Source organism: Anarhichas minor, unplaced genomic scaffold, assembly GCF_050575085.1.
Source record: "Anarhichas minor isolate MPS153535 unplaced genomic scaffold, ASM5057508v1 ptg000030l, whole genome shotgun sequence".
In the NCBI taxonomy this organism is placed as follows: domain Eukaryota; kingdom Metazoa; phylum Chordata; class Actinopteri; order Perciformes; family Anarhichadidae; genus Anarhichas; species Anarhichas minor.
In genome coordinates, this window is record NW_027466476.1 from 4,059,301 (window position 1) to 4,086,573 (window position 27,273).

General features: G+C 40.4%; 1 protein-coding gene across 1 annotated transcript; it reads left to right on the forward strand.

The window, feature by feature from the left end:
* The first annotated feature begins 570 nt into the window (after window positions 1–570).
* adgrd1 (adhesion G protein-coupled receptor D1) lies at window positions 571–26,062 on the forward strand. Its single transcript, XM_076104848.1, has 26 exons — window positions 571–624; window positions 724–760; window positions 1,117–1,233; window positions 1,909–2,007; window positions 2,441–2,563; window positions 2,683–2,859; window positions 4,271–4,528; window positions 5,555–5,622; window positions 6,108–6,257; window positions 6,402–6,452; window positions 7,573–7,696; window positions 8,046–8,153; window positions 9,357–9,432; window positions 10,331–10,472; window positions 19,398–19,471; window positions 20,005–20,128; window positions 22,158–22,261; window positions 22,383–22,494; window positions 22,929–23,082; window positions 24,541–24,607; window positions 24,855–24,921; window positions 25,114–25,205; window positions 25,292–25,418; window positions 25,515–25,556; window positions 25,783–25,875; window positions 25,967–26,062. The coding sequence occupies exons 1-26, from the start codon at window positions 571–573 to the stop codon at window positions 26,060–26,062; spliced, it is 2,736 nt and encodes a 911-aa protein (XP_075960963.1).
* Window positions 26,063–27,273: the final 1,211 nt, after the last annotated feature.

Here is a 27,273-nt window from a genome sequence, read left to right on the forward strand (position 1 = left end):
TGAGTGCACATATTAATGCGCATCTTTTATCTCAGCAGCATTTCGGATCGCACAGTTCCGATCTTGATCTCATTCATTCCCTGCGCAATATCCAATTACGCACAAGTGAAATGCCATTTACGCACAGTTCCAACGCCCCTCCTCAGAAGGTCCAAAAATGACATCACGCTTTGCAATTCCCACGTTCAGTCCAACAAGCCAGTACGGAGCTTCTCTGCTCCTTGCCATTTCCAGATGCAGCCACAGAAACTCAAAGAAACAAGTACCAGTTCACTCTAGGAATCACGATCACGGATTACAGTTTTCTGCATGGAAGTTGGTGTTCGGATTTTTATCATGAGAAGGGAAACTTCTGAAGTTTTTCTGCCTCATGCCAGGAGACTAAACTGATTCCTTTTTGTTTTGTTCGAGTACTGTTATTATTATTTATCTATATTTCTAAGTTTTGAAACTGGACTGATCAAAAGTTTTTATATTTTGGAATAATGAGTGACTTCTCCTGGATTCATCTTTATTTTGGGATTTAACTGCTGTTTTATAAAAGACTATATGGTACATTTTACAAAAGATATGGAATTTTCTTTGCGAATTCACCTTCTTACAGCTTTTGTCTCCTGTATTAAGGTAAGCTCATACACACACACAACACATTTTGACTTCATCCTGTTATATTATGTCTTGTATGGCGTCTTTATACAGTAGATACATTTGATTTCTTCACAGGTTTATGCTCAAGTGGTACAACCTGCAAAGCATCCAGGTAGTAATGGATTTTGTATGGGTGGTGGTGTGAATGCTTTCATTTTTCTATGCTGTTTTAAACTGCCAAATTTAAATAAGATGACATTATTAACATCTGTGGGATCAGAAAAACAATGTGAATTGTAAAAGCTCACCAAACCAGAGAATGTTGTTGATTTGTTCACTGCCCTACTCATTAATCAGAATAGTTTGCATAACTTTTACAGCTGTTGGATTCATTATTATCAATCTTTTAATCCCCCCAAAATCCAAAACGAAGTGCCAGGAAAATGTATATTTGAGTAATGGGACAGAGCTTGATTGCAGGGGAAAGCCCTTTCTGGATGCTTGTTTACCCGTTAACTCCCCGTTCAGGCCTGCAGGTGTTGGCCTCCGCCTCACATTATTGGCCTCTCGACGCTGTGGATGGAATCCATGAACTGTGGGACCAGATTGGAAACAGACCAGGTTATGTTAACGGAAGTAACATAAGTATGTGCATACATAAACAGACCTGTCTATACTCATGGGAATGCACCACCTAAATGTCTTGCTCTCTGCATGGTCTCAAGTTTTTTTTTTCACCACCCACCTTCCAGCCACAGCCATCGTGCTTTTTAAATGTGCTGCTGTTTTCAGAGTGTTTATATTGTAGGTCAGATTTATCAGTGAAATTGTAGAACAGAATATCTGATGTGTGATGTAACTGTGATTTAAAATTCTGCAATGCTTTACATGCAGTATTCTATCACATGGTAAATGTCTGAAAAAGAACTAAAGAAATGTAGGGAATAGATCATTATTCTGCTCTTACAGTTGTTTTAATTGGTGAGAGACTGAAAGACAATATCCACGTGCGTAGATTTTGCAGCCTCGTTGTCCCTCCATAAGTCAGTGCAAGTTTTTGTGAAAATGTTAAAGTTGAAGAGGGATCAGGTATAGACTTGAGTATGATGTGGAGTCACTCTGAGTTCAGGAGGAATCCTCAAGTGAAGAGGAAAAGAGCTGAAACTCTTTGAGCGCTGCCACTGTGCACTCAGCTCAGCATCACTCTGTCTCATACCTGCACACCACGTTCCTCCTCTTGTCTTCCTCTCACTGTTCTCTTGTGTCCTCTGTTATGTGTCTATATGTGAATCACTGTTTTTCTCCGTTGTCTTTGTCCAGCTCTCAGAATCCACAACCACACTGTGCTACCTTCCTCCCATAACTCTTCCTATGTGTATACCAATGACTCTGCCTACACTAACATTTCTGCAACAGTAGGTGAGGATCAATCACTTTCCGCTCACTGAAATTCATTTGTGCATCACCTGCCGCTCCCTGTTGTCCTCTCTGTGTCTACATGTGGTTGAGCCGTTGAGTTTGTCCTTGTTAAGTCTTTTTGTCCATTCAGCACAAAGAAAGAATTCTGAGCCTGTTCATTATTTGTTATTGTCAATTAACTTTTATTAGCATCCAAGCCACTTGTTTAATGCCTTTGTATTATTTTATGAGATACCAAGAAGGCTGTAAACGTTTATGTTCATCAGTAGCATAAACAATGAAGTTAAATGTTAAGGGACTTTTGGTAATTTGATTTGTTGAACATTTGGAATATTTTGGCACTTGAGTAGACACCCTATAGACCCCCTGGCTAACAGACACTGCAAATCATTTTTCAAGCGAAATGATACCCTTGATTTGTACTTTGCTGCAGATATTGTTGAGGGAATGGTCAACAAAGGCATCTTTCTAAATGGAGATAATGGCGGTACCTTTCTCCACTTTGGAAAGTACCAGAACTCTTGTATTAGCGACCCTACATGGTGTGGTCCTGAGGGTGAGTGCACTATAGCTTATGCATATGATAATTTGGCAAAACTCGAATTACTTTCAAACCATTTGAGTCTCTTGTATTGATGGCTGCAGGTGATTTTTCATCTCTCTATCATTCTCTAGGGATTACCTTCTCCTTTTTTTGGAAAAACCACGAGTCAGAGTCCCGTTTTGCTGTAGCCTCTGGAGGGAAAGTTATCTCCAATGGCTTCTCTATCTTCACCAATCCCTTTGGAGGATATGTTGAGTTTTACACTAGAGGCAACAACCATAGATGGAAGGCCAACATCAGAGTCCCAGGTACTGCGGATGAATTTGCCTTTGTATCACAGTGTTCTTTCAGTTACTGTATTCCCCATCGGCACCCATGAGGAATGTATTTTGGTTTTGGAAATATATATGTTTTTGTCTTCAACCATAAATTGTTATGTAATTGCATTCATGGTTCGTTTAACTGAAACCAGATGTAACCGCAGACAGTTGATTTGGCAAGTCAAGGATACATTTTATAAATCTTTTGCTGTATCACAAAACATACAATTATTATGGACGTTTAATGAGATGCGGTCATTTCCTTCTTAAATAGGCTACAAGAATATTTGGTGATTGAGTTAGATGAAATTTGATACATTATAAGAGTGTGACCAATACTTTGAATTCAATTCTGAAAATAAAAATCGGATTTAAATGAGCTGAAACTGTTTTGACAAAATGGAAGAAGAAAAAAACACCAGGGTTAACGTTATTTGAAACTTTTAGAGCCAGTATTTTGTTCTCAAATGTCTTCTGTCATCTTTGTTTTTGCTGTAGTTACTCAAGGTCGTGCTCACGTGTGTCGTAACTCAATTTAGATTTGAATGTTCGGTTACAGAGGATCAAAAGTCATCTGGGTCTCATATGTGTGTCATGTCATCTGTCAGTCCTCTCTTAAGTGTGAGTAAAAGCTTTGAGGGTGATAGATTGAACCTGGAGGTGCACTGGGACCAAATATAGTTTTCACTGAAAGCTGAGAATGTAACATTATAGATCCCTCTGCATAAAAAAAGAGAAAAAGAGGGTTAACACATGTAAATGGGTCTTTGCACACATGGTTTATATTCTAACCGCAACTGAAATGTGTTTTGCTCTGCTAGTGGAAGTGTTTTCAGATGTGTTGCCTAATGGGACTCCCCTCATTGTCAATTTACTTCAGAGAATCAAGGGGGAAGTAAGTTCTTTGTAGTGTAAAATTGACTGGAGAGAGCTTGCAGGACCGAAACAGACCTGACCTGGAGTTCTTGTGGGTACACAGTATTTACTCTCTGTCATGATATTACAGAGACAAATAAAATGTTTTGAGCTCAAACCAATTCATCAGATCATCAGGAAGTTAACTTAATCGGCAACTATTTTGATTAGCAATTAGCATTGTTGTCAGTTAACGTTAGCTTCCTTCTCAATGAATTGTAATAACTTACATGAATCTGCAAAGCAAATGACAACCCGATCAGACTCAGTTGTACTTTGTGTTATGTGTTATTCGGCAAACATTAGCATGCTAACACCCTACAAGTAACCACCCTAAAAGAGTTAGAGTGGTAACGGTCTACCAGATTCTCAAATCATTCTCTTTCTTTTGCTCTAATCACCCTCTTTTCCATTGCCTGAATATTTGCAGTGCAATTCTATACAAATCATACATGCTGTTTGAGTAGTATGTTTCCTTTTGCAGGGCCTTACTGGACCCACATTCTCTTCGCATGGACGAAAAAGGATGGTCTGAAGGTCTACATCAATGGGACCTTCACCGCTGGTGATACAGCTGGCAGCATCTCGGAGAACTATGGTGATCCCTATCCTGACCTTGTCATTGGGACTGGCAACAACAGGGCGTATGGTCACTATGTAACCGGCGCCTTCGATGAGTTTGTCATCTGGGAAAGGGCCCTTTCTCCTTACGAGATCTTCCTCTACTACAGTGCAGCCACAGGTAGGACATCAACAACATTATCATGACCATCTGCCATATAAGTGACTTGGCTCACATAGTTCTGCCTTATAAGTATTTAGAAGAGTGCAGAGGCGTGTTGGGTCGCAGGGGGCAGATCATTATGATTTAATATGACAGGTTATTACACGCTAGGAGGACAAAAAACTCAAGACTCTTGACTGTTTTTGTTCTCTCGCTGTTAACCTCATTGGGTCTGCAGAGTGACAAACCATGTTGACATTTACGAGAACTTATAAATAAAATAATTTTGCTGTGTGATAATACATATTAATAGATTTCACGATAGTCTGACAAATGGTCAAAACCTGATGAAATGCCCTTTTTTAGCTAGTAGGCAGCATCTTATTTTGTTGCGTGTGAAGCATATCAGGGACGGTTAAAGACGGTTAAAGTATATGTAAAGTATTACTTTGCACCGTTAAAGCTTCAACTGCTCACAACATGTGAAGCATAAAGTGCACTCTGCCGGAATTTATTCTCCGAAGTAGTTACCAAAAGCAATATATTCCAGAGACCATTACCAGACGCAAAGAGCCCAACTGTTATGGTAACAGAAAAATATTTTTACTTCTGCAGCGCACTCCTATAAAATGTTGCATTGAACCAAAGAAGAGCAGGAATGGTTCAGACTTATACCTCTAATGTACGTCCATATATGGCCGTTTTCTGGTAGCTAGTTAGTGCTGTTTTTATTAAACGACAACAAAGACATAAAATGTATCTTAGCCTTGTACGGAAGCTAGTGGCAGAGTATTATGTGGTTGATTATCCCAGTGTTGTGGAGGTTGTAATCTGTCTTTATCTTCATGACTGGGTGCGGTCCAGCCTCATAAAACTGATAAAACCCAGCTACATTACAGCAGCTTCGCAAGTTTAGGCTCGAATAACAAAAATGCTTCTAAAATGGGGATATCCAAACTATAAAATTGAACACAATGTATACATGTCACCAGTGTGGTTCCTTACACATTGTAATAGAGCCCTTTGTTGTGTTTCTTTTTGTAGGCCAGGCCATGATTTCTGCCACAACACCCAGAGTCTCCAAAGAAGTCACTTCAACTGCACCAACAGCTGTAAGTTTGTCAACTCTAACTTTGGAAGATATAATAACCTAAATGTAATTGCATAAACTACATCTATGAATCATTTGTTCACAAATATAGCAGCAACATAGAAATGCTTTATGAACAATTTGCATACAGTTTTGGGGACATTGACAACAGTTTATTTCTTATTGAGCTGTTCTTTCCTTTTGAAGATAGAGGAGCTGGAAAAAAAAGGATATCGAGAGCACATGTGAACAGATCCGTCCTATTTATTAAAGGGCTTTGGAGGTAGAAAACGGATAAAGAAAGTAGAGACAGCTGCTCAACAGTACGCACAAAATGGCTCCCTGTAGGGCACTAGGCTGAAAAAGAGCAACACTGAATCACTTGTCCAAAGAGAATTTCCCGAACCCAGTCACTTAACATCCTGTGTATGTTGGAAATGGGTGCTCCTTCGGAAACCACCTCCTGATTGTAAACTTCATTTGATGCCTGATGTGTTGTCTCCCAAGGGCGCCCCTGAAGTGAGTAATCCTGTCGTCAGCGGCCAGCGAGAGGAGGTCCAGAGCTCCCAGGATCCGGAGTCCTTGCCGGTGTTGGGCTTCCTTAAGGCGCTGCCCAATAGGACCATTCCTCACAACACTGCCAACAACCTCACACAGGTCTTGGAGCACAGTCCAACACACGCACACACACACACACACACACACACATTACACTTGCAAAACCAGTTCACACATAGACACAATGCCCACCCATGTGCATATGATGCAACAGTTCCGTGATGTCCATTTTCTTCCATCCAGGCTTTTCTCAAAAGTGTGGAAGAAGTGCTGTCCTCTCCAGGGCTGCCAGAGGTAAATGAGTTCACACTGTTGTTGTGCAATGTTTAACAATGAGATAATGTAACATATGCAATTTGGTGAATACTTTAATCCAACGCACTGAAGGGATCCATGAGTTTGAAATTTTAACACTGCATATTTTGGCACAAATGGGGCCAGCAGCAATAACAGTACCTGGCAGTTTACCCACCCAGGATTACAGTATGTAGTCTTCACTGGTGCAAATTGCAAAAGACAGCACTGCTGACTATAAACTGCCCTACAACACAATGCTTTGAATGTAAATTTGGAGCAGCCTCCTTAACTGTACACTCATCCCAGCATAATCTCCAGGCTCCTATATACAAACAGAAGAAAGGCATTTTGAGCAAACGTGTGGTTTCAGCACATTGACTTCTCAGAACAAGCATGCTTGTTTTAGTAGGAGCAAGCTGAAACAGATGTTCACGTATGACAAGTCAAAAACTTGGACATCAGATACAGTGTTCAGTCAAGCCCCTTGTGATTACCGTCTCTAATCAAATTCATGCTGAGTGTTCGAATTATGTCGCTCTGTATCAAGATTTGTATGACTTTTTTAATCTACGTCGTATGGCTGTATATGCTGCGCTCAATGTTTTGTACCTTTTGTAATTAAATTGAATTAGATTTAAGATAGTACATTTGTGCTACTTTTCCTTAGCTTAGCATTGTAAGCTACAGCTTACCATAAACTCATGTTTACAATGTTTACTGAGGTAATAAATCAAGTTTTCACTTCTACACGCCTGCCAAAAACACTGGATTCTGCTTTTGCCATAACGCAAACAATAGCATCAGTTTATTGTTCCTTTCTATCTGGTAATGTCAACATATTTCTTGTGATCATGTTTCCATGATCACAATTATTTTTCTTAGACTTTGGAAAGCTCCCTCCATAGCCACAGAAGACACACTCTCCATGAAAAGCAAATTGTCCTTTGTGTACCCTTTTGACTTGACCTATTTTATATTTGTAAATGGAACCTGTGAAGAGAAGTTACATTTCATAAAGAAATCTCTACACCAGGTTAGCATGAAGCAATGCTTCACACTGGATGCAGCGACTGTGTATTGATTGTGAACATTTCTCTGTGTGGTCATTGTTGAGCAGCAGTCCATCCCTGTGGTCAGCGGTCTGATCGAGACCGTGGACAGAGTGATGGAACACATGGTGACTAACCTGGAGCCCAGCCCGAACTCCCTCATTTCACTTGCTGGAACATCTTCTGTTGCAGGTCAGTATGCTGTCAGCTCTCCATAAGGTGACTCATTGTTTGTAGTTTGTGTGTTAGGGTAGAAGGACATGGAGCGCCAAGCTGACATCATTAGTTTTCTTAATCAGAGGACATATGCGGGTCAGAAAAGCAGATCTCAAACCCCTCCACTTTCCCTCTCACGGTTGTAGGTCTTTTTTTTGTTTTTGCATAATATTTAGTTTGCCACTAAGCTTGCTTGTGTCTTTCTCCCAAGGGTGGCTTCACAGCTTTGATCCACCCAATGATGAAACAGATGGGTCTCGATGCTTGCCTCAATGTCTGTTTTTTTTAAACAGTTTTTGCTTTTTCTAACCTCTGACCCCCACAGACTACTCTCTGATGAAATTCCCACAGAACTACAACCTGCCACATTACCGCTTCCCCACACAGGGCAAGAGTTACATCTCGGTGCCTGGAGAGGCTTTCGCCATGCAGTGTAAGTGCAACTATTACAGTACTACAGATGTTCAGCGACATGTCCTGAGTGATGTACAAGGCGGACGTGTCCTAGCCTGAGGATTCTCTGTATAAAAAGTAGTAGCTCCTCTTGAGTGTGAATACAGCACATTAATCGTGGTCTGAATGTGCCAAGAGAAAATTGTCCAGCTTGGAGGCTCTTGTTATTTGCCAGTAATTTATTATGCTAAGATTTAAGACTGCTAACATCGCATACAGTGTAGGACAGGAGTTCCATGAGAGCTTTTGTGTGACTTTATGGTGCACCGTAGAAATCCAACTATGACTTTAATGTTGGCAGTTACCCTTTTATTCAAAACAGGAAGAATGAAAGAGAGAGCACTTTCTCTCCACTTTCCTCTGTCATTAAAAAGAATGGACTTACATAGTGGAGTGAGGGAGAGCAGTAATTACGGTGGGCATTAAACTCTGCTTGTTTGAGTTTGTGTACAGGTCAGATTCCCTTGGCTCCACCTGGCCGCTACATGTACTGTGTTGCCATATAATCACTGGAATAAACCGTTTTAATAACTCATTAAAGGACTGTTATCAGAAATTGAATATGTGTTATTGCTTGACACATTACAGCCAGTACCAAATTAACTCATAGCTAGGATACCTGGCTGTATGAAATACTTAAGGGGAGGTTTTATAACCCAATTAAGTGGAAAGCATGCCACACATTGGTGTGTTTGGATACTTTATTATATTTTTCCTTTTGCGCTCTCCTCCTTAAGAGAGAGAGTTGTACAAGCAAACTGGCCACCTTAAGATCTCTTGGGAACTTGCCGGGGGGCATTCTGTCGAAATAATTTTGTGGAAGGAAGGAGGAACAGAATCATTAAGGATTTCCTCCGATTTCATTGTTTATCTTGCAGTATTGAGGTGGGACCGAGCTGGATGATAGATCTGATTAGAGGAGGGCGACCAGACCTCCTGCTCTCCTAGTGAAGTCATGTAGATGTTTCATAAGATTTCCCAGCATCCACGGGTTTTGCGGCCCTCTATCTTTCACCCTTGTGCGAGCATAAGGTTGTCCTATTAGCCTGCCGGTGCCAGCGTGCGGCGGCAAGGCAGCGCTAATTAACTTCCCTTCTTTGTGAGCATTTTAGCGGCACTGCATTACATTCCCAGCCCACCGCCCAAGCCGTTCAACTACTGTATGTTGTCTTCTTTTCTTCAGCTCAAACCACCATCGTTGGCCTCTTCTACCACAACATGCACAACTACTACAAAGAGATCAGCCCTGTCAAGACCAAGTAAGAGAACGGGACAACACCCAATGTGAAAAGTCAATCATTCCACTTTAGCTTCGGCCAGGGCTTTGTCTCCGAAAATATATTCTAAACTAAATTGTTGAAGCCATTTAACAACAAAAAAGTTCCGGCTTCTCTCTTTGTACTTCCTGTGTGGGGAATCAGGTCCACTGGCACCAAGGCGCCCCTGCTTCCTGAAACACAGAACGACTGATGCCTGGGGCCAGGGCCTTATCTGTCCTCTCGCCTATCTCTCATCTCACCACTCAACCTTCTGACTGATACACCCTGCTATTAGCTCTACATATCCCCCTCTGTTATTGTCTCATCGCTGGCCCAGCTTGTTCCACTCGTGCTGCAATTTTTATTTTTATCAAACCTGACATAACAGCGTTTAAGCAACCTGTTTTTCCCACTTTATATTTCATAGAAGTTCAAGTACAAAATGTAAAATTTGTGACAGTTCGACGAATCGTTTTTAACATGGCTCTACCACTGCCCGACTTCTCTGGGGGTGAGAATGTCTTCTCTGTATCACGATAGAGAGGTGACGCTTGTATTATCCCAATGTCACATATCAGATTGCCTTGAAATACTATTGATGCAATGCCGCTGCTTGTCAGTGTGATTAATTATATAGTCGGATGATCGAAGTCCCACTTAAATGTTAGTGCTCTGGGTTGGTGTGTAACAGCTATGTGTTAATGTGAGTACCAGATTACAGTGTTGTTTTTTACATATCTGCATGTATTTGATTATGTCTCTGTTGATCTTCTTTTTTTCTGTCTCTTTCTTTATTATTTGTAACTTTGAATCTTATTTATGCCCCTGTTTATTCCTGTCACGCCGCCTTTCTTTTCTTACATTCTCTGAGTCTCTTCCCTCTTTTTTTGTCTCTTAGGATTAATGCAGCAGCTGATTTTAAGGATTACAAGATCCAAGTAGCAAGCTGTCTGATCTCTCTGAAAGTGGAGCCTTCACCGGCCTTGTCAGTGAACCTCTCTGGAGCGCCAGTCATCAAGATTGTCCTCACCCACATCCTGGTAAGAATCAACCGATACGATGTCCCAGTTTCTTCGTCTTTGGCTCATGTCTTTATTTACTTTCTGTATGAGTCAGTCATACTGGGAAAATTGAGTGTTTTACTAGTTGGCTGGTGCAGTTGTTGAGTGTGGGACACCCACCTTATCAGAGGAAAGACGGCCCTGGTTTGCCTGAGGCTACAGTAGCTGGATCCCCCCATATGAAATCGATCAGCTCTATTTTTGCCGTTCTCTTATGTAAGAAGATGAGTATCTATCACTAATCGAGGCTTGTGCAGCTGGGCAACCAGCAGCACAAAGAATGAAGCCTATTTTGGTTTTCATTAGCCTGCCTCACGAAGCATGTGGCCTCCAGAAAGCAAGCTGATTATGTACATTTGAACTGTAGACTTAGGGCGCTTTGAATGGAACAATAACTTTCTTTTATGAACAGCATATTTTTTTCTTTTCCTGCTTTATGGCAGGAGCTGGGCCATCTTTCCATGGGAAATGCAGTTGAAACTCATAATGAAAATTAAAAATGTGTATTGAATTAGCTTGCTTCCCTGTAAAGTCAGAAACGTGGCAGTGTTCCTCACAGCCAAGTATATTTATATATTTTTTTATCTTTTGCACATTAACAGGATTATTGAAGCCATTCTTTTCATCTAAATGAATTATGTTGATAGCATAGTATACTATCATACAATAGCATTAATGAGGCAGTTGACTAAACCCCACAACAATGTGGTTCTGTTTAATTTATAAGTCCTACAAGAATCACTTTCTATTGAAGTAAATTACCAATACCTTTTTTTTCTCTCCTCACTCATAAGAGCACAAATGAAAGCCATGCAGCTTCATGCCTTTTCCTCTGATGTAAGGATAAATCAGGTTTCTTACATTCTTTCCCCTCTATCCCATTCCGAATAAGCTGTTATACTTATTACTAATACGACACATACTGATTGGAATGCAACATGCCAGCATATTTCAACTTAATTTAGGCTGCATAGTTTAGACGAAGATTTTTATGTAGGAGCTGCATCGTAATTTGGCACAGAGCACTTCTGGCTGTGGTTGCGCTCAGAAAAAGGGCTGTTTTGCTGTAACTGCGTTGCTGCACAGACGGATTTAGTCAAAATACAACTATTTTTGGAGTTTTAATGTCTTTGGCAGCAGGTGGATACTTATCACCTCCCTAGCTTGGAGGCAGGGAGGGCGGCTCACACAGTATGAGGCCGACCTTTCACGTCATTGTTTATGTCTCTCTTTACTGTGTTAAAGTTAAACCTTGAAGATGTCCTCTCATGGCACCAGTTCAGTGGCCGAGAGTAAGTGATTTGCAACTGACCTCTCTGTTTATCCCCAGAAAGTAGACAAACAGCCAGTGACTTCATTAAAACTTAGCGGGGGAACTGAGTGTGTCTGAAGCTGAAACGTGTCATCCTCCTCATCTGTCTTCTCGTGCTGTTATGGTAACAACAAGTCCTAGGTGCCATCGCTTGTTCTGTACAAACAGGCACCTACTTTCATGGCTCAGACCCAAATGTCATCCATTTTCTCTATCTGACACCTGCCATGATAAAATGTATTGTACCGTGGATTGATGGAGTCACAGACTTGTGAAGAGCCTTGTGTCGGGGCAGGTACCGCTCACAGAAGGTCAAAGCCATGTGGTTGGTGTCAGACTGACCTTGCAGTCCTGATTGATGCCCTCTGAGCACACTGAAACAGCCCGCTGAGGTCATGCCATTCCCAGCTGACTCAGTCAGAGCCGAGGTGCAGCCATCGCACGTTATGTGGCACAGAGCGGGTTTGATACCCAGACAAGGTGTTATCAAGGCTGCAGGAGGCCCGCATACTTTCACACGCCATTTGGCTGTGGTGTTGATTGGACCCTGGCTCCATCGGTGATTTATCACTGCTGTCTGACTCAGGTTCAGTTTGAGAGAGCCAAAGGAGAGACGAAGGGGAGAAAAGGGAGGGTGGGCGGCATCGTGGGTGAGTAGTTAAACATTAATACAAAAGGACGACGCCTCCTCTCTGTCCTCGTCTTCTGTCAAAGCATCACGCTGATGGTATGAAGGGAATGAATGGAAAGATTGATTTCATGAGCAAAGTGGATTTATAGGGTAAAAACTGAGGATTTAAAAAACAAGCGGGCCTGACTTTATGAGCTTATAAAGCAATGTGTTAGGTTGGTGGCTTCTTAAGAAGGGCCAAGGCAAAAGGATGGAACCGGGCGGCAGCACAGGTGGCCTCTGTCTGTCCTTCAATTCTCCTTTATAAGATAACTGACTGCTAGCTGTAGGCTTATATTTAAGAGACAGTGGTGAGAGTAGTATCAATCTTTTCATCTCACTCTCTTCTAGAAAGCAAATAAGACTGTTTCCCAAAACTTTTGCTCAAACAACAACTTCTTTTCTACACACACTCAAAATGAAGAACATTACTCTTTACCCATTACTCAAATATTTACCAAGTGACTGGACACGTAACCGTGACTAAGTCGTCCATTAAGCTGTTTCCATCCATGATTTAAAGAACGTGAAGCAGAGTTTGGTGGGAAGTGAGTAAAGACTGGTCAGGGGCAGAAAGGGATACTGGGTGGCTTGTATTTACAAAGACGTCTAGACTTGTTGGAGCTGGTGGATCAATTGTTCAGCAACTTTGAAAATAAACATGCAAAGGTTATCTCACACTTTCTGATACCAATGCTGTTAATTGTGTAGGCCAATGCTGGTATTAGTTCTTTCTGAAACAATAATAAGCGCCCCTTTATTGCCAGTCTTTTTATAACTCCTAGAACACGCCCAGCTGTAGTCAAAAACTCTCCTCCGTCTCTCACTCTCTCCTAACGACCCACACCCATCCATACACCAACACGCATGCAAACCAAGCTGTGTGAGCCAACATGCTGATCAATCACAGATGGAGGTCTGGCTATTGCTATTCCTCCCTTGCCAAAAGATTTAGAGTCTCTCTTTACGGCCCCTCCCATTCAGCACCCCCTTTCCATAACCACTCAAACCTCGTGACCACCACCTCTTGGTAGTGCTGAACAGAGCAGAGCTTGAGCTCAGAGAAAAGTAGAAAGGGTTCTGATTCTGTTTATATGATTCTCTCTATGGCCTCAAATAATGTTAACAAATCATTTCAAAACCTGTGGTTCTAAATCATGTACATTTGGGTTTTATGAATGTGTTGAAAGATTTGTAGTTTGAAAGGTTTGAGAATGTCAAGATGAAACTCTTGAAAATTATATTAATAACAAGGTTACACAAAGACAAAATAACTGTTTTTGCAGGGTCCCTGCGAGTCTTTAAAAGTCTTAAAAAACACTAAATTGAGTTCCCTTTATAAAAATGTCTTAGAAGGTATTAAAAAGTCTGAGCCATAAGCAGTAATGGTGATTATGATATAATTTTGTATCTGATTGCGGGCTGTTGGGAGACGTTAAACCTTTATAAACTAAAATTGTGATTATTGGGATCATGGATTGTGTGTGCAGGATGCTTTTCCATCTTTGTTTATGGACTTTCAGTCATCACCATCAGACCTACTGCTAGCTACAGTAGCTAGGAAGCTTATTGTCTCATAATGGGCAAGTGTTGATTTTAGCAAGAAATTTATTGAATTTAAATTCAGCTTCTTTTTTTTTCTTTGCGTAACCCGATATAATTTGTGCTTGAATTTTATTTTGAAAAATGTTCTACAAAAATGTTTTCTACAAGTTTTCATGCTGAGTTTTTTTGACAGGTTTACAAAGGGCGCTGTACAACCCCAGGATTTGAAATATATCACCTAACGTCATCAACTAAAAATCGTATTAAACCTTATTTGATCTCATGTATTTCCCCCTTTGAAACTTCTCTGCAAAGGCTCAATATGCAGCCCTCAACTTATGAATGCAAACATGTTCTATAAACAAGCCAGAAACCAGAGAGGTATAACAGTGGCCTCATAGCCCATGGGAACATATACATTCATGCATGGAGAACCTTTCTCGTTGTAATGTGAGTTCACTTCAAAAAGTCATATTTGTTGTTTTGTACAAAAATGGCCACATTGCAGTATTTCTGTGATTTGTCACGCTCACCCTATCAAAAACAACTGTCATTTTTGGGGTTTCTAATTGTCCCCAGTTTTCCTCACACCCTGCATACCTATCAACACGTCCCGTTGTTTTCAGTGTCTACCTCAGAGACTGAGCTGAGACCACAGCTGCATGTCTTATTACATTTCCCCTGAAGGCATGATCTCACTCAAGGCCAGTTGTGTTTTACTGCATGGACTCAGATTGTTACTCCACATGCTGTATGTGGATCAGCTTAAGTCTGACCTCTGACCGAAAAACCCTGTGATAACAACGCAGAGGTCTGTACTCCATCAGAGCCGCAGGTTGTATCAGTGTGATGCTTTTATGTATTGACCTTAAAAGTCGGTAAAACAGACAGGTTTTTCTCAAACTCCAGGTGACGTTTTGAGCTGTGGTTGGTCTTTTTGAGCCTGCTGGACTGAGCAATGTTACACTATACCTTGGTGTGCCTCTCCCAGACATACTGCTTGAAAGTGTTTCCTTCCCTTACTAAATTTAAGAGCAGTCAATGTAGCTTTTGGAGAATGCATGTATGGCCGCTCTGTTGTTATGCAGAACAATTTAGCCATTGTCAAAACCTGGCTACATCTGATCATATTTTACCTTTCTCCTACGGTACACTTCCACAAAAACAGAAGGTGATGGTAGCTTTAATTGATGTTATGTCATTATGTAAAGTGTGACTGATGGTTTTTAGTGCTGCTATGGGCCCTGGTGACAGCTTCACTGTTAAAAAATGATATCTATACCAAATGCAGAAAGTGGCGTCCAAATTACACCGTGGCTTTCTGTGCTCTCAAATATTTGGAACGTTTGAAGGAAAAGGAGAAGATCGCTGACTTTTTCATTCACACGGTTGTGTCCTTTTTTTCCCTGCTTTTTTAAATTTAGCACAAGCAAAGCCTGTATTTAGATTATTTGGCTCTCGTGGCTGCATATTATTGTACCAATGCTGGATGGAATGAGTGGGTGTGAGCAGGACTTTTTTTGCAAGTAATATTTTATATTTATTCAAGGTCCACTTACTAGCCCTTTATGTAGCGTTCAACTGCATCTCATGTTCTCAAGCAAATATGAAGCTCTGGAAAAAGCTAGTAAATGGACCAAAAACTAAAGACTCTGTTATGTTAAACTGTTTCCAAATTAAAGTTAAGAATAAACCTTCATGCTCAATATTCCATATTCTGTCAATTAGAGCTTGCATTCAATTTGATTAATTTTATTTACTATAACTGAAATAGGATTTATTTTTTTATGTGTCGTGTTTGTTAACAATAGATTATTTTGAACTGGTTGCACTGCAGGGTACTATACTTTAAGATAGAAATGAATACAAAGGTTAATCAGTCTTACTTTAATTAACAAAACGTAATTTCAGACGGATATATGTTTGTGTACACACATGCGCATGTGTGTGTGTGTGTGTGTGTGTGTGTGTGTGTGTGTGTGTGTGTGTGTGTGTGTGTGTGTGTGTGTGTGTGTGTATGCTTTTGGTTGTATTATATCCCGTCTGTTTTGAATTGACTGTTGAAACAAGGATGATGGGTGTGTAGCTTTCTCCATCTTTTCTTTATTTGCGCCTTGCTTGAGGATCAGCTGTCAACATTTAAATTAGCCCAGAGTTGCCCAATTTCTTGGGATTTGCAGAGACATATGTTGTCACTATTTCTTGAAGTTAGCTCAACCACAACGGGGTTTCTAGCTCTGCTAGTCATGGTAGGTCTGAAAGACACCACAGAGGACAGAGAAGCTTGCATTTATACAAATTGCTGGTTGCTGCATGTCATCTGGGACTTAAATGCTTTTGTGATGCATGAGAGTGTTTATTTTCATCCCTCATTGTTTCATCCAACAGGCTCAACATAGTCATAAAACAGCGAAAGGACGAGGTGTGCTTTGTGTTAGAGAGGTTTACGCATCAGACGGCAGCCAGGAGCTCTCATGCTGATGTTGAAGGCCCTTTGTTCCCAATCACAGCTGATTGGTGTGGTGGTGTAATTGGCTGGCAGGGGTGTGTTGCCATTAGTAAGTCATCAGGATGCACCATTAAAAATCTATTATGCAAAACACTGTCATATTATACGTATGTTGACGATCACATGTCAGCTAAGAGTGTTTGTTCCCTCCAAAAGAGTTGCATCGTGATTTACAGTTCTCATACCCCCATGCAGCTGTGTCAACTGAAATCCAAGTCAACACTCAAGACTCACTCCATGTATTATAGCTGCCAGTGAAGGAGAGAAATTAAGTGCATTTTTTCCAGTATCCTAAGTACAATTAGGAAATACTTGTATGTTACTTGAGTATCCATTTTATGCTACTTTGTACTTCTACTCCACTACATTTAAGAGGGAGATATTGTGCTTTTTACTCTGAACTATATATTTTACTACTTTCTTTTAATACATCTTTAAACATTAAACCGGTGGTTCCCAACCTTTTTTGGTCTTACACCTCTTGTAAGTTTCAGATGTCCATGAGTTGTTAGCAGTTCCACCGAAGAGTTAATTCCACTCTTTAATTAAACTTATTTTTGCATAAAAAAACTATTTGAATCCCAAAGATGGAAAACCACCCAATAATTCTTAAAAAGCAAAGATTCGAGAAAAGTGGACAAAATGAATATGTGTAGCAGAACTTAATTATGTATTTTGTCTTACCACATTAATCATCGGGGACCCCTCAGACTAGTCTTGTGACCATTTGGAGGAGCCCTGGCCCCTAGGTTGGGAACCACTGGACTAACCTACTCACCTGTAACTGTAGTATATAAAACAGTGAGGTCACCATCTGGAATGATGCATCACGATTAACAATCGAATAAGGGCATCGATAATAATACATCAGTCACAGGGGCCATTTGTCTGCAGAGTGAATATTTTTGACATAATTATGATTATGAATGCAGGATATTGACTTACTTTACGTAGTGCGCATTAATTAAACATTCTTGCATTGATACTGTAATATACGTAAAGTATCTAAATACATCTTCCACCACTGATGTTTGCTTGTGAATCTGGAGATCAACCATGGAGGGTGAGTTGTGATATGTAAGCACTGTAGCTGCTCTAATTGAAGACATATTGACACAGAAGCACCAGAGACACCTTGACGATCTATGATTTATCAGCCTCTCTCTCTCTCTGACCCTTCTCCTCTATCAGCTGTCACTCTGTATCCCTCTGCTGTCACTAGCTTTCACTCTCTTCTTCCTCTCTACATCTATTCTCCTTATGAGGCTCAAAGTGATTTCCAAGGCGGTGTTTGCTGGCCTTCTGTTGTTAATAAAGAGTTGGAGCGCCAGCTCCAGTCTTGGCTGGTGGCTGAGGCCTCAGGGCACTGAGGGAACAACGGTGTGCGCGCAAAGCTCAGCCAGATCTCCAAGTATATTTTAACACTCACTAATGACTTTCAGGTTCCTGCACCTCACCTCAGATATCAACTGGAAACACGCTGGACGTACCACAAATAGACAGTTGCTAGAGAGGAAGCATGGCCAAAGAGCGCTAGTACTAGTACATATCATGGTTTGATATTGATGGATTATTTCCCATGAACTCAGGTTTATATTTGTGCCTATAATGTGGATAATTAGTCTTCCTTCATTGCACAGGAACATTAAAGGTTCAGCGATTGTTACAGAGCAAACACGACACTATAAAGCAAGTCTTACAGTGTGCCAATTACAGTTTGTTTCTCTTCCATCTGCTTTCATTTACACCCAACAAGCAATGTGACTTATTAAAACCCACGGGGGAGCAGTAAATTTACCCACGGGGTTGCTTTGCAGCTCCTCAAAGCTGACCACCGGCTTGTGATGACGGATGGTTCGTGGACCCATTGTGTTGCCCGCTGTAATGGGCCACATGAAAATTCATCCATTGCATTCATCTCGAGGGTCACAATAAATGATGACTAAAGAGCTGCATGTGCGAAACAGACAGAATGAGAGCAACGATATGGTTACGCAATAAAGTCAACGTATTATTTATTTATCTATTTATGCTATGCTTTGTAATATGAATCACTGAGCATATGGGCCAGGAAACAGACAGCCTGAGTGTCGGTTTCACTCTCTCTCTCGCTCACTTTTTCCAGAAGGAAATAGTGCAGACACAGTCCATCTAATCATACTCTTGTTCAGTCTGAGAGTCAAGGCTTGGGGAATGAGAAGAGGTGTGCAGTCTCTCAGTATACACCCAACTGCCAATGAAAGTGTTGTTTTCCTCAGATGACAGATTGAGGAGGGTAGTGGTTTGACCTGAAACCAGGGCCAAGCCCCAATTACTGCATTCTTGCACTGTAGCCATTAGCTCACTGTCTCCGGAGACTCCAAATCTCATATTAAGGAATGACACGGAAAAAGTGAGTTATAATCAAATAAGATTCTTGAAGACAGCAGGGATTTTCTCTCAGAGTAATCATTACCTTTGCCGAGTGTCGATCTGCATCTTCTCTGTCATTTAGTATGGTCTCAGACCTCTTTAGCCTTTTTTATTGGCATATTAAGCACTGATTAAGGTTTTTTTATTTTGTATCAGAAGCAACATTTCTAAGACATCTTCTTTAGATACAAAAGAAAACTATGGAATATTTTAAGCTTTTATCTAATATATCAAGATCTGATCAGTCTGCATATGGATAGAAAGAAAGCCAAAGAGCATAAAGGAAAGATATATAAATCTTCCACATCGTCGTCGTGATCAAAGTACATTTTCATGTAATGAGTTTTTGCATGTAATTCAATGAGCCAGTAAAATCCTAAAGCAAATGTTTGTCTTTTATTACATACTTTTCTCTGATGATTACAAATCTCATTTCATTCAACTTTTCTTTTTCAGACTAAAGAACAGCAAGAGCAAGTCCTAAATCAGAGCAATAAAGTATTCCTCTACTGCGCCTTCTTGGACTTCAGGTGGGTCTGTGTTCGTGATTTAGATGCAGCATGTCTCAATTATTCATTCAGATGTAGAGCCAAAAAGATGTTCATCTTGATTACCGACTCTTTGCATATGTTTTGTTCAAGTCTTAAAGACTCTAAATCATAAGTAATGACCAGTGATTTGGAAAAGGTGTACTTCCCTTTTGTCATTCAAATCAAAAGCAGCCAGTGTTACATGTGTTCCTGTTACAGTTTTGGTGTATCTTGAGCAACAGCCCCAACATAAATAAAAATATAATATGGCGAGAACATAAATGGAGCCAGAACACTATTAAGAAAGCATAAATCATTTTAAAAGGGAGTATGCTTCAGTTGGATTCAAAGGCATCCTCTCCTTACTCCTCTTTGCCCTGAAGCTCATGAAAAGAAAAGTGAATTATTGGATTGCCCTGTCAGACTGCCCTGGTAAATTCAGCAAAACGATTCTCTGTGTGCCTCCCATAATGGATCATGTTGATCCTTGCCAGCAGTCTCTGTAAATAATGAACAATTGTCATCCTTTTCAGTTCAAATGAGGTAGTATGGTCCAATGAAGGTTGTGTACGCGCTGATGGAAACATGACGTACTCTGTGTGTTTGTGCAACCACCTCACCAACTTTGCCATACTTATGCAAGTGGTGCCATTAAAGGTATGACATTTTTGCTACTCTTTAAAAAAAAAAAATTCATATTAACAATGGATTGCTTCAGCGGGAAAAGTACAGGTGTAAATAACAAAATGATTGCTGAATTCTATTTAGCTGCTTTAGTTTCAAGGCCCTGGTGGTTAATGTATTAAGGGAGCTGGATACGGTGCCATCTCAGCCTTGCTGTTTTCCAGTTGACACTCAGGATACTGGAATAAAATCCCCTGCGGCCCAAAAAGCATTTTCCCCATAGACCGGCATTATAAAATAGACGTCTGTAAAAGCTGCGTCAAGAATTGCAAACAGTGTAAATTACTGCTTTGTTTATGAATTTTTATATTTGTCAAAAATTTCCACACCGTTGAAAAGTGATAAAAAGTCTTATGGGCCGAGCACACAATCAGACATGTGGGGCCAGTCAGAGAAACACTGGCCCGCACAACATAGAGGCAAACCCGGAAGCCAGAAAACCTGTTTGCTTATGTGCTTGGTGAGCAATTTTCATTGAAGTAAATCTTTGAGTCCGTTAACCAGTTCTTATTATACATCCATGGTCCTGGTATGTTGCATGCCAGCTTATTGTCCAACTGTCGTGCCTTAAACATCAATTGAACGTAGCCATTGTTAATGTTATTAGTAACACCTGTGCTTTTCCCACTATGACACCTGCTGTGAACAAGACCTATTGATGATTTTCACTACAGTGCTTTTCATTTCATGCGTCTGTCCCTCCCTCTGTGACTTTGTCACAAAATAAGTGCATTTGTAGGAACATAATTGGACAGGAAGCAGCGGTTAACCACACAGTATACCACCAACCAGAAGTCCCCACTTTAGCCTTTGGACAGTTTATCGTTCCTCCCTGTAGGTCAATAGTAGGCAGACCTACACAGTCACAATGTCGGTTTCACTGGTGGTTTTATACAGAAGTACTTCAGACAACCATGATTAAGTGTGGTATTTTTGGGTTCGCTACACAGGTCAGTGGTCTATTCGTCAAAGACCACGCTCTCTTCAGAAACTAGAAACCGTCGCTTTGAACCGTCCTCCAAAAACTGTCTCCTTAAAACATCTGGGATAACAGTCTTTCTCTTCTCTGAACACTGTCCTGCACAGTATTTTACATTAATATTATCTGTAGAGCAGTTTGGAATGCCAAACCTGTGTACATTGTCACCACAGTCACATATCTCTTTGTTATCCAAGAATATGTGCAATGGGAGTGTGGTCAGCATCCACGATGGCTTTTTTTAAATAGAAAAGACGACTTCTTATTGCAGCTAAGAGGGCCAGCGCTGTATTTAAGGCGCAGAAGTCTGTTTGATGCTATACTTTCCCTTAGCCAGTCTCTAATTAGTGGGGTGCCTCATCCCTCAGCTGCAAGGGAACATCCCACATATCCCATTTCTGGAAGGCTGAGACTCCTCTGCCCTTGTTAATGACAAGGCACATGTGAAGACAGTTAATGGATAACAATATCCAAACCCTCAAAATAGCCTGTACTCCAAAACAACATCATTGCACGGGGCCATATGTCGTGAATGTGTGCATATGGAGAAACACAATCTATCAGCTTCATGGGCAATGCAGTTTTTGCATAATCAATAATCATAACAAAAAGGTATTTGACTGCACATTTACAAAAACTTTAGCACCAAAACTGTTAAAACATGTATCATAAAAAATACACATAATCTGATTTAATAATTTCATCTAGAAACATTTCCAACATCTGTGTTTTATCCAACTTAAACAGGAGGAACTAAACCATTACGCTAAAGCTTTATGACAGTATGCTCAGTGTTGGAGAGTAGCCTGCCTGATAAATACTAATGAGACTCAGTATTGTGTTCATTATCATAAACTCCACGAGGCCCCTTTGAATTTCCTGGCTAATGGTAGAGGCTGAATGAAACACGCTAAACTAGATTTGTATGCGCATTTGTAGCAACGACCCACCATGAGGGCAAAATAATAATGTGTGTACATGTTGTCTTGGTCGTTGTTGATGGTGAATTGTCTTTGTACACAGCTCACTACTGGCCACAGGGTGGCACTATCAACCATTGGTTATGTTGGCTGTTCAATTTCCATCTTCTGTCTTGCCATCACTCTGGTCACTTTTGCTGTTCTGTCGTGAGTACCACCACTTTTACAACCTGTGCTGTACATTTGTATTCAAAACATTGACTTGTTTACTAAAAGTTGTTATTACCTGAGCACTACAGCAAGTTGATGTGATGCTGTCCCTCTGCAGGTCAGTGAGTACCATCCGTAACCAACGCTACCACATCCACGCTAACCTGTCCTTTGCCATCCTGGTGGCTGAGATCTTACTGCTCATCAGCTCTCGCTTCGAACCGGGCACGGTACGTCCACAGCACAGATTATGTTGTTGAAGATGGTCATAATGATTGATGATAAGTGATAAAAGTTAATTGTGACTATTATAATGATAATGATGGGGTTAGCGTCTTGTTATTTATTTTGATAATATACAGGTTATTAGAATAAATTATGAGATTTTGTGGGTACTTAGATGATGTATGAAGTGAACTACAATGTAAAATGTGGTTAAGTTAAACAACCACAAAATGATTAAATTCCTAGAAGGAAAGAAAATAAATCTAAAAGAAAAAAATACAGTCCACTGGAGCAACAGAAAAGCAGAACAGAGGATAAAAAGATAAAAAAGGAAAATAGCGATTATTAAAACTCCTTTTGATAATTATGCATTCATAAATAATGATGGAAAAGAGAATGTTTTCAATGGTGAAAATTCTGATTTTGTCCCCTGTCTCAGTTGCCTTGTAAGGTAATGGCTGTCCTGCTTCACTTCTTCTTTCTGAGCGCCTTCGCCTGGATGCTGGTGGAGGGCCTCCACCTCTACAGTATGGTGGTCAAGGTGTTCGGCTCTGAGGGCAGCAAACACTTCTATTACTACGGCATTGGCTGGGGTAGGTCTGCGCCGCAGAATTAAATTACTACACTTAGATGGAAAACACAGACGATGATATAGCTGCCATATTTACTTTCTTATTCCTTGTGTGTCATTTTCTCATTTGTGTATTCAAGAATACACGATGTCATCTTATTTCATTGACCCTAATTTCACACAATGTCCTGCCTCTCCCTCACACCAGGCCATTACTGTAAATATGATTTGACTTACTGGTCAAGTATTGTTTACCAAAAAGCACGTAACTATGACCCTGTTGAATAAATCAGCTTTGAGTTACATTCCAACAGAACAACTGATCTGAGTGAACTGGAGTTTGACGGACAGATAAAAAAGACTCTGGGACATACGTACTGTCTTTGGCTGCTGAAGAATGCATAGTCCTTCACATGCTGAACCCATTAGTGGAAAAATGATCCCTTTTTTATTGCTTTCTTCAGGCCAGAGTGATTTTTCATTTAGTGTGGCCAACAGGAGACTCGTCTGACAGTTAGAAGTATAGCTGTTATACATAAAAAGTAAATGCTCGTTTTACAATTAATTGCCGCTGCTATTAGCTTTGATAAAGGGTGTTGACTACTTTAGCTTTCATTTGCTCCTTCAAAGTAAACATTTCCTTGTACTGTAGCATAGCATGCTGGAAACCTTTGGGCTTGGCCAGCCAAAAGTTATTTTCAGGGAAATTAGCAATTATCAGCACAGCAGGTAAATAAAACCACCACAGGGGGTAAAAGTGTATCCAAAGACAGGTGCGACAATGGGGGGAGTTTACTATGTTGGACACCATAACGAGATGTTGAACGGGGCCCCGAGGCTGTTTGCTAAAATTAACTGAGGCATACTTTCAGATGACACTGTGGAGGTTAAATACCGTATAAATTGTGTTGTAATCACTATTTGGCCTATCTATCGGAAATGTATGTCTGTGGCCTTGCTCAAAGCTTTTTAGGTTTACTGGGTTGTTTTGAGATGATTCTTAAATATTTCCGTTGATTCCAGACTTGTTGATCCAAGAATATGAGAGTGCTTGTAACTTGTTTTGATGCTGTGATTAACAAGGCAGCAACTGCCTCGGGCCCAGGTCCACAGGGGCCTCAAAGCCTCAGATTTAGTGTGTGTCAATTTATGTTTGTGGTATTTTAATTAAATGTACTCAATACCTTAATAAAGGTATCAAAGGAGGAAGACTGCTAGCATGCAAATATAGATGTAAACAATGCAGGATTTAAAATATTTCAAAAAAATGGTTTGATGAGGAGGGAACAGTTGTACTTGATGCATTCATAAATAAATGTCTACTTGATTGGTACTTGAACGCAGCAGGGAACAAGCACAGTGCAAAGAGAGTTGGATAAATACGGGGTCAATGGGGCCCCACAGCATGTTAATCCAGTCATCATAGGTGCTATGTGGCATCGAAAGTAACATGTGTGTTTGTTTCTTTGTTTACTATCAGGCTCTCCATTGGTGATATGTGTGGTGTCCATGACATCAGCTCTGAACAGTTATGGCGAGGTTGACAAGTAAGTATGACCTGCACTTTGAACAAATCCTGTGAATTATGTGGAATTGATTTTATTCCGTCAAAACTCGGTGGGGTTGCGTAAGAATGACATCACCTGTGGGAGAAATTGGAACCATCAACTGTGTTCAATGTTAACTACAACCGTAACTACACGTCATTCCATATTGACATGGGAGCATTTTTACTTGGAAGGGAACACGGTGTGATTTTCTTTTTTACCCCTGACCCTCTCCTTGTTTTCTCAGCTGTTGGCTGTCACTGACTAATGGAGCCATCTGGGCTTTTGTGGCACCGGCTCTGTTTGTCATTGTGGTGAGAAATTTGCATCAATTAGCATTTGTCATTTTTTACAGTTCACAATTTGTTGCGTAATTTGATCAAGAATTGAATCTGTATTCATTGTAAAACGTGTAGTCTATTTGGGGAGGAACAAAACAAGATCAAAGGGATCTTACCTCCTGTGTGAATGTGTTAAATGTAGATAACCTTCTTTCTGATCTCCAGGTGAACATTGGCATTCTGATATCTGTGACAAGGATCATATCTCGAATCAGCGGAGAGAGTTACAGGGTTCATGGAGATGCTAATGCAGTCAAGTGAGTTAATAAAAAAGCTATTTTGATACTGTTCTCTTATTAAAGGCAGATAATATAAACATGGTTGTCTCTTGCTTTGTTTCAAGGCTGACTGTAAAGGCAGTGGCTGTGCTCCTGCCCATACTCGGCATTTCCTGGATCTTTGGCGTTCTCGCTATCAACAGACACTCTTTGCCGTTCCTGTATATTTTTGCTGTATTCAACTCGTTGCAAGTAAGTTCTTCACTTTGGGATCTTTTCTTTTCCAAAATGTTTGCATCTATTTCTGAAAATGATGCTGAAGTTAACCTTTTTTCCTCTTTTCTTTAGGGGTTCTTTGTCTTCTTGTTTCACTGTCTTCTCAACTCTGAGGTATGATGCTAAATATATTAGATGTATGTTTAAATGTTTTGATGCGTCACGTCTTTTAGGAAAGTGTACACAGCCTAAACCATCAATTATTCTAGATATTTGTTCCAATTAGCAGGAAAGGGACAATGTTCTCTGTTGCAACCCCAATTTCTGATTAAGGATAACGAGATGTATTGTGCCTGACATGTGTCACCATCATCTGTTATGGCTTTGCTTCTTTCTGTAGGTCAGAGCTGCTTTCAAACACAAAACCAAGGTGTGGTCTCTTACTAGCAGCTCCATCCGAAACGTCAATGTGAAGCCATTCAACTCAGACATTGTGAGTGCTGGTGTTAAAGATTTGCTCAAGCAAAAATGAGCTGTTGAACTCTCAATGGCCTTAGTCTAACATTGTCCTTCCCATCCTCTAGATGAATGGAAACAAGGAGGGCGTGACGCCCACCAAGATGAACACATGGGACAAAAGCACCAACTCGGCCAATCGTATCGACCTGTCCGCCGTGTAGAATCATTTCTGTCTGTGGCAGGAGAGCAATCCGCAGCTCCCGAGTGTAGAATGACAAACACTGGCCAGACTATTCGCCCACTATGTTATGCAATGAATTGGACACTCATCCGCTCAAGTGAAAGTGATACCAAAGGAGATGTTGTGTAGCTGAATAATAGCTTCACCTTTAAAGACAAACAGACTGTAAGGACTGTGCCTTATTATTGTCTCATAAAAACATATTGTGTTCCCAAAAACAAGAGCAGGGATTTCTAAGGAGGTCAGCGAGAGTCTTAGCATCCAGGAGTTCGGTTCAGGGTCTGGCAACATCGCTCTGAGTAGTGGAGCGTCTGGAATTGTCTGTTGCATGGTCCTTGGTACCAAACAAAATTTCGTTGTATCACTACAATGACAATAAAAACCTCTTTATCTCTTATCTCTTCTGTATATTGCAGTTGATTTACTAATTGGCAAGAGTTTATGTAACAGAATAGTTCATTTTGGAAAATACACTTTTTTCATTTCTTGCTGAGAGATGTCTGTTCAGTGAATATGAAGCCACTGCCAGCAGCTGATTAGCTTAACTTAGCACAAAGAATGGAAACAGCTAGCCTGCCTCTGTCAATAATCAACACATCATATAACAAAGCAGATGTGTAAAAATGACACATTGTGGATTCACGGTTATGTGCCAGACTAGCAAACTATCTGTTTCCCCTATTTCCAGAATTTGTGCTAAACTAAGTAATCTGCTGCTGGGGGCATATTTAACATACAGACATGAGAGTAGTAGCAACCTTTTCATCGAACTCTCTGCAAGAAAGCAGATAAGCTTTAATAAAGCAATTACATCTGCTGTAATTTACTTGCAAAAAAATGTAACATTAGAGATTATAAGTATTTTCAGGGTATGGTAGGTTACAAATAGGCTACATAAACTTAAAGTAAATTTTCCTAAATTGTGTTAGATTTGTGCCTTAAAAATAAAGACATAATGATTTCACCAGCTGTTCAGAGTATCCATTATCATAAAGGTTCATGCAGCTTTAATCCAATGTTGGGGGGCAGTGCAACACAACAACTGCATGATAACAATGGATGAAGCAGCAGTGTAATTCTGATATAATGTATTTATTTATTTTGTGATTCTGCATAATTTCTTCTGCAAAGTGTCACAGCTCATCAATCGGTATATGTTCTCATGTTATATTCTGTGTCTATTTGTGTGTT

What these genes read in the sequence shown, in the direction of transcription:
- adgrd1 (XM_076104848.1), top strand. Translation starts at nt 571, where the DNA reads ATGGAATTTTCTTTGCGAATTCACCTTCTTACAGCTTTTGTCTCCTGT. An exon ending in CTCGCTTCGAACCGGGCACG is followed by an intron (nt 22,495 to 22,928) that starts GTACGTCCACAG and finishes CCCCTGTCTCAG; the next exon opens with TTGCCTTGTAAGGTAATGGC. An exon ending in CTGTATTCAACTCGTTGCAA is followed by an intron (nt 25,419 to 25,514) that starts GTAAGTTCTTCA and finishes TCTTTTCTTTAG; the next exon opens with GGGTTCTTTGTCTTCTTGTT.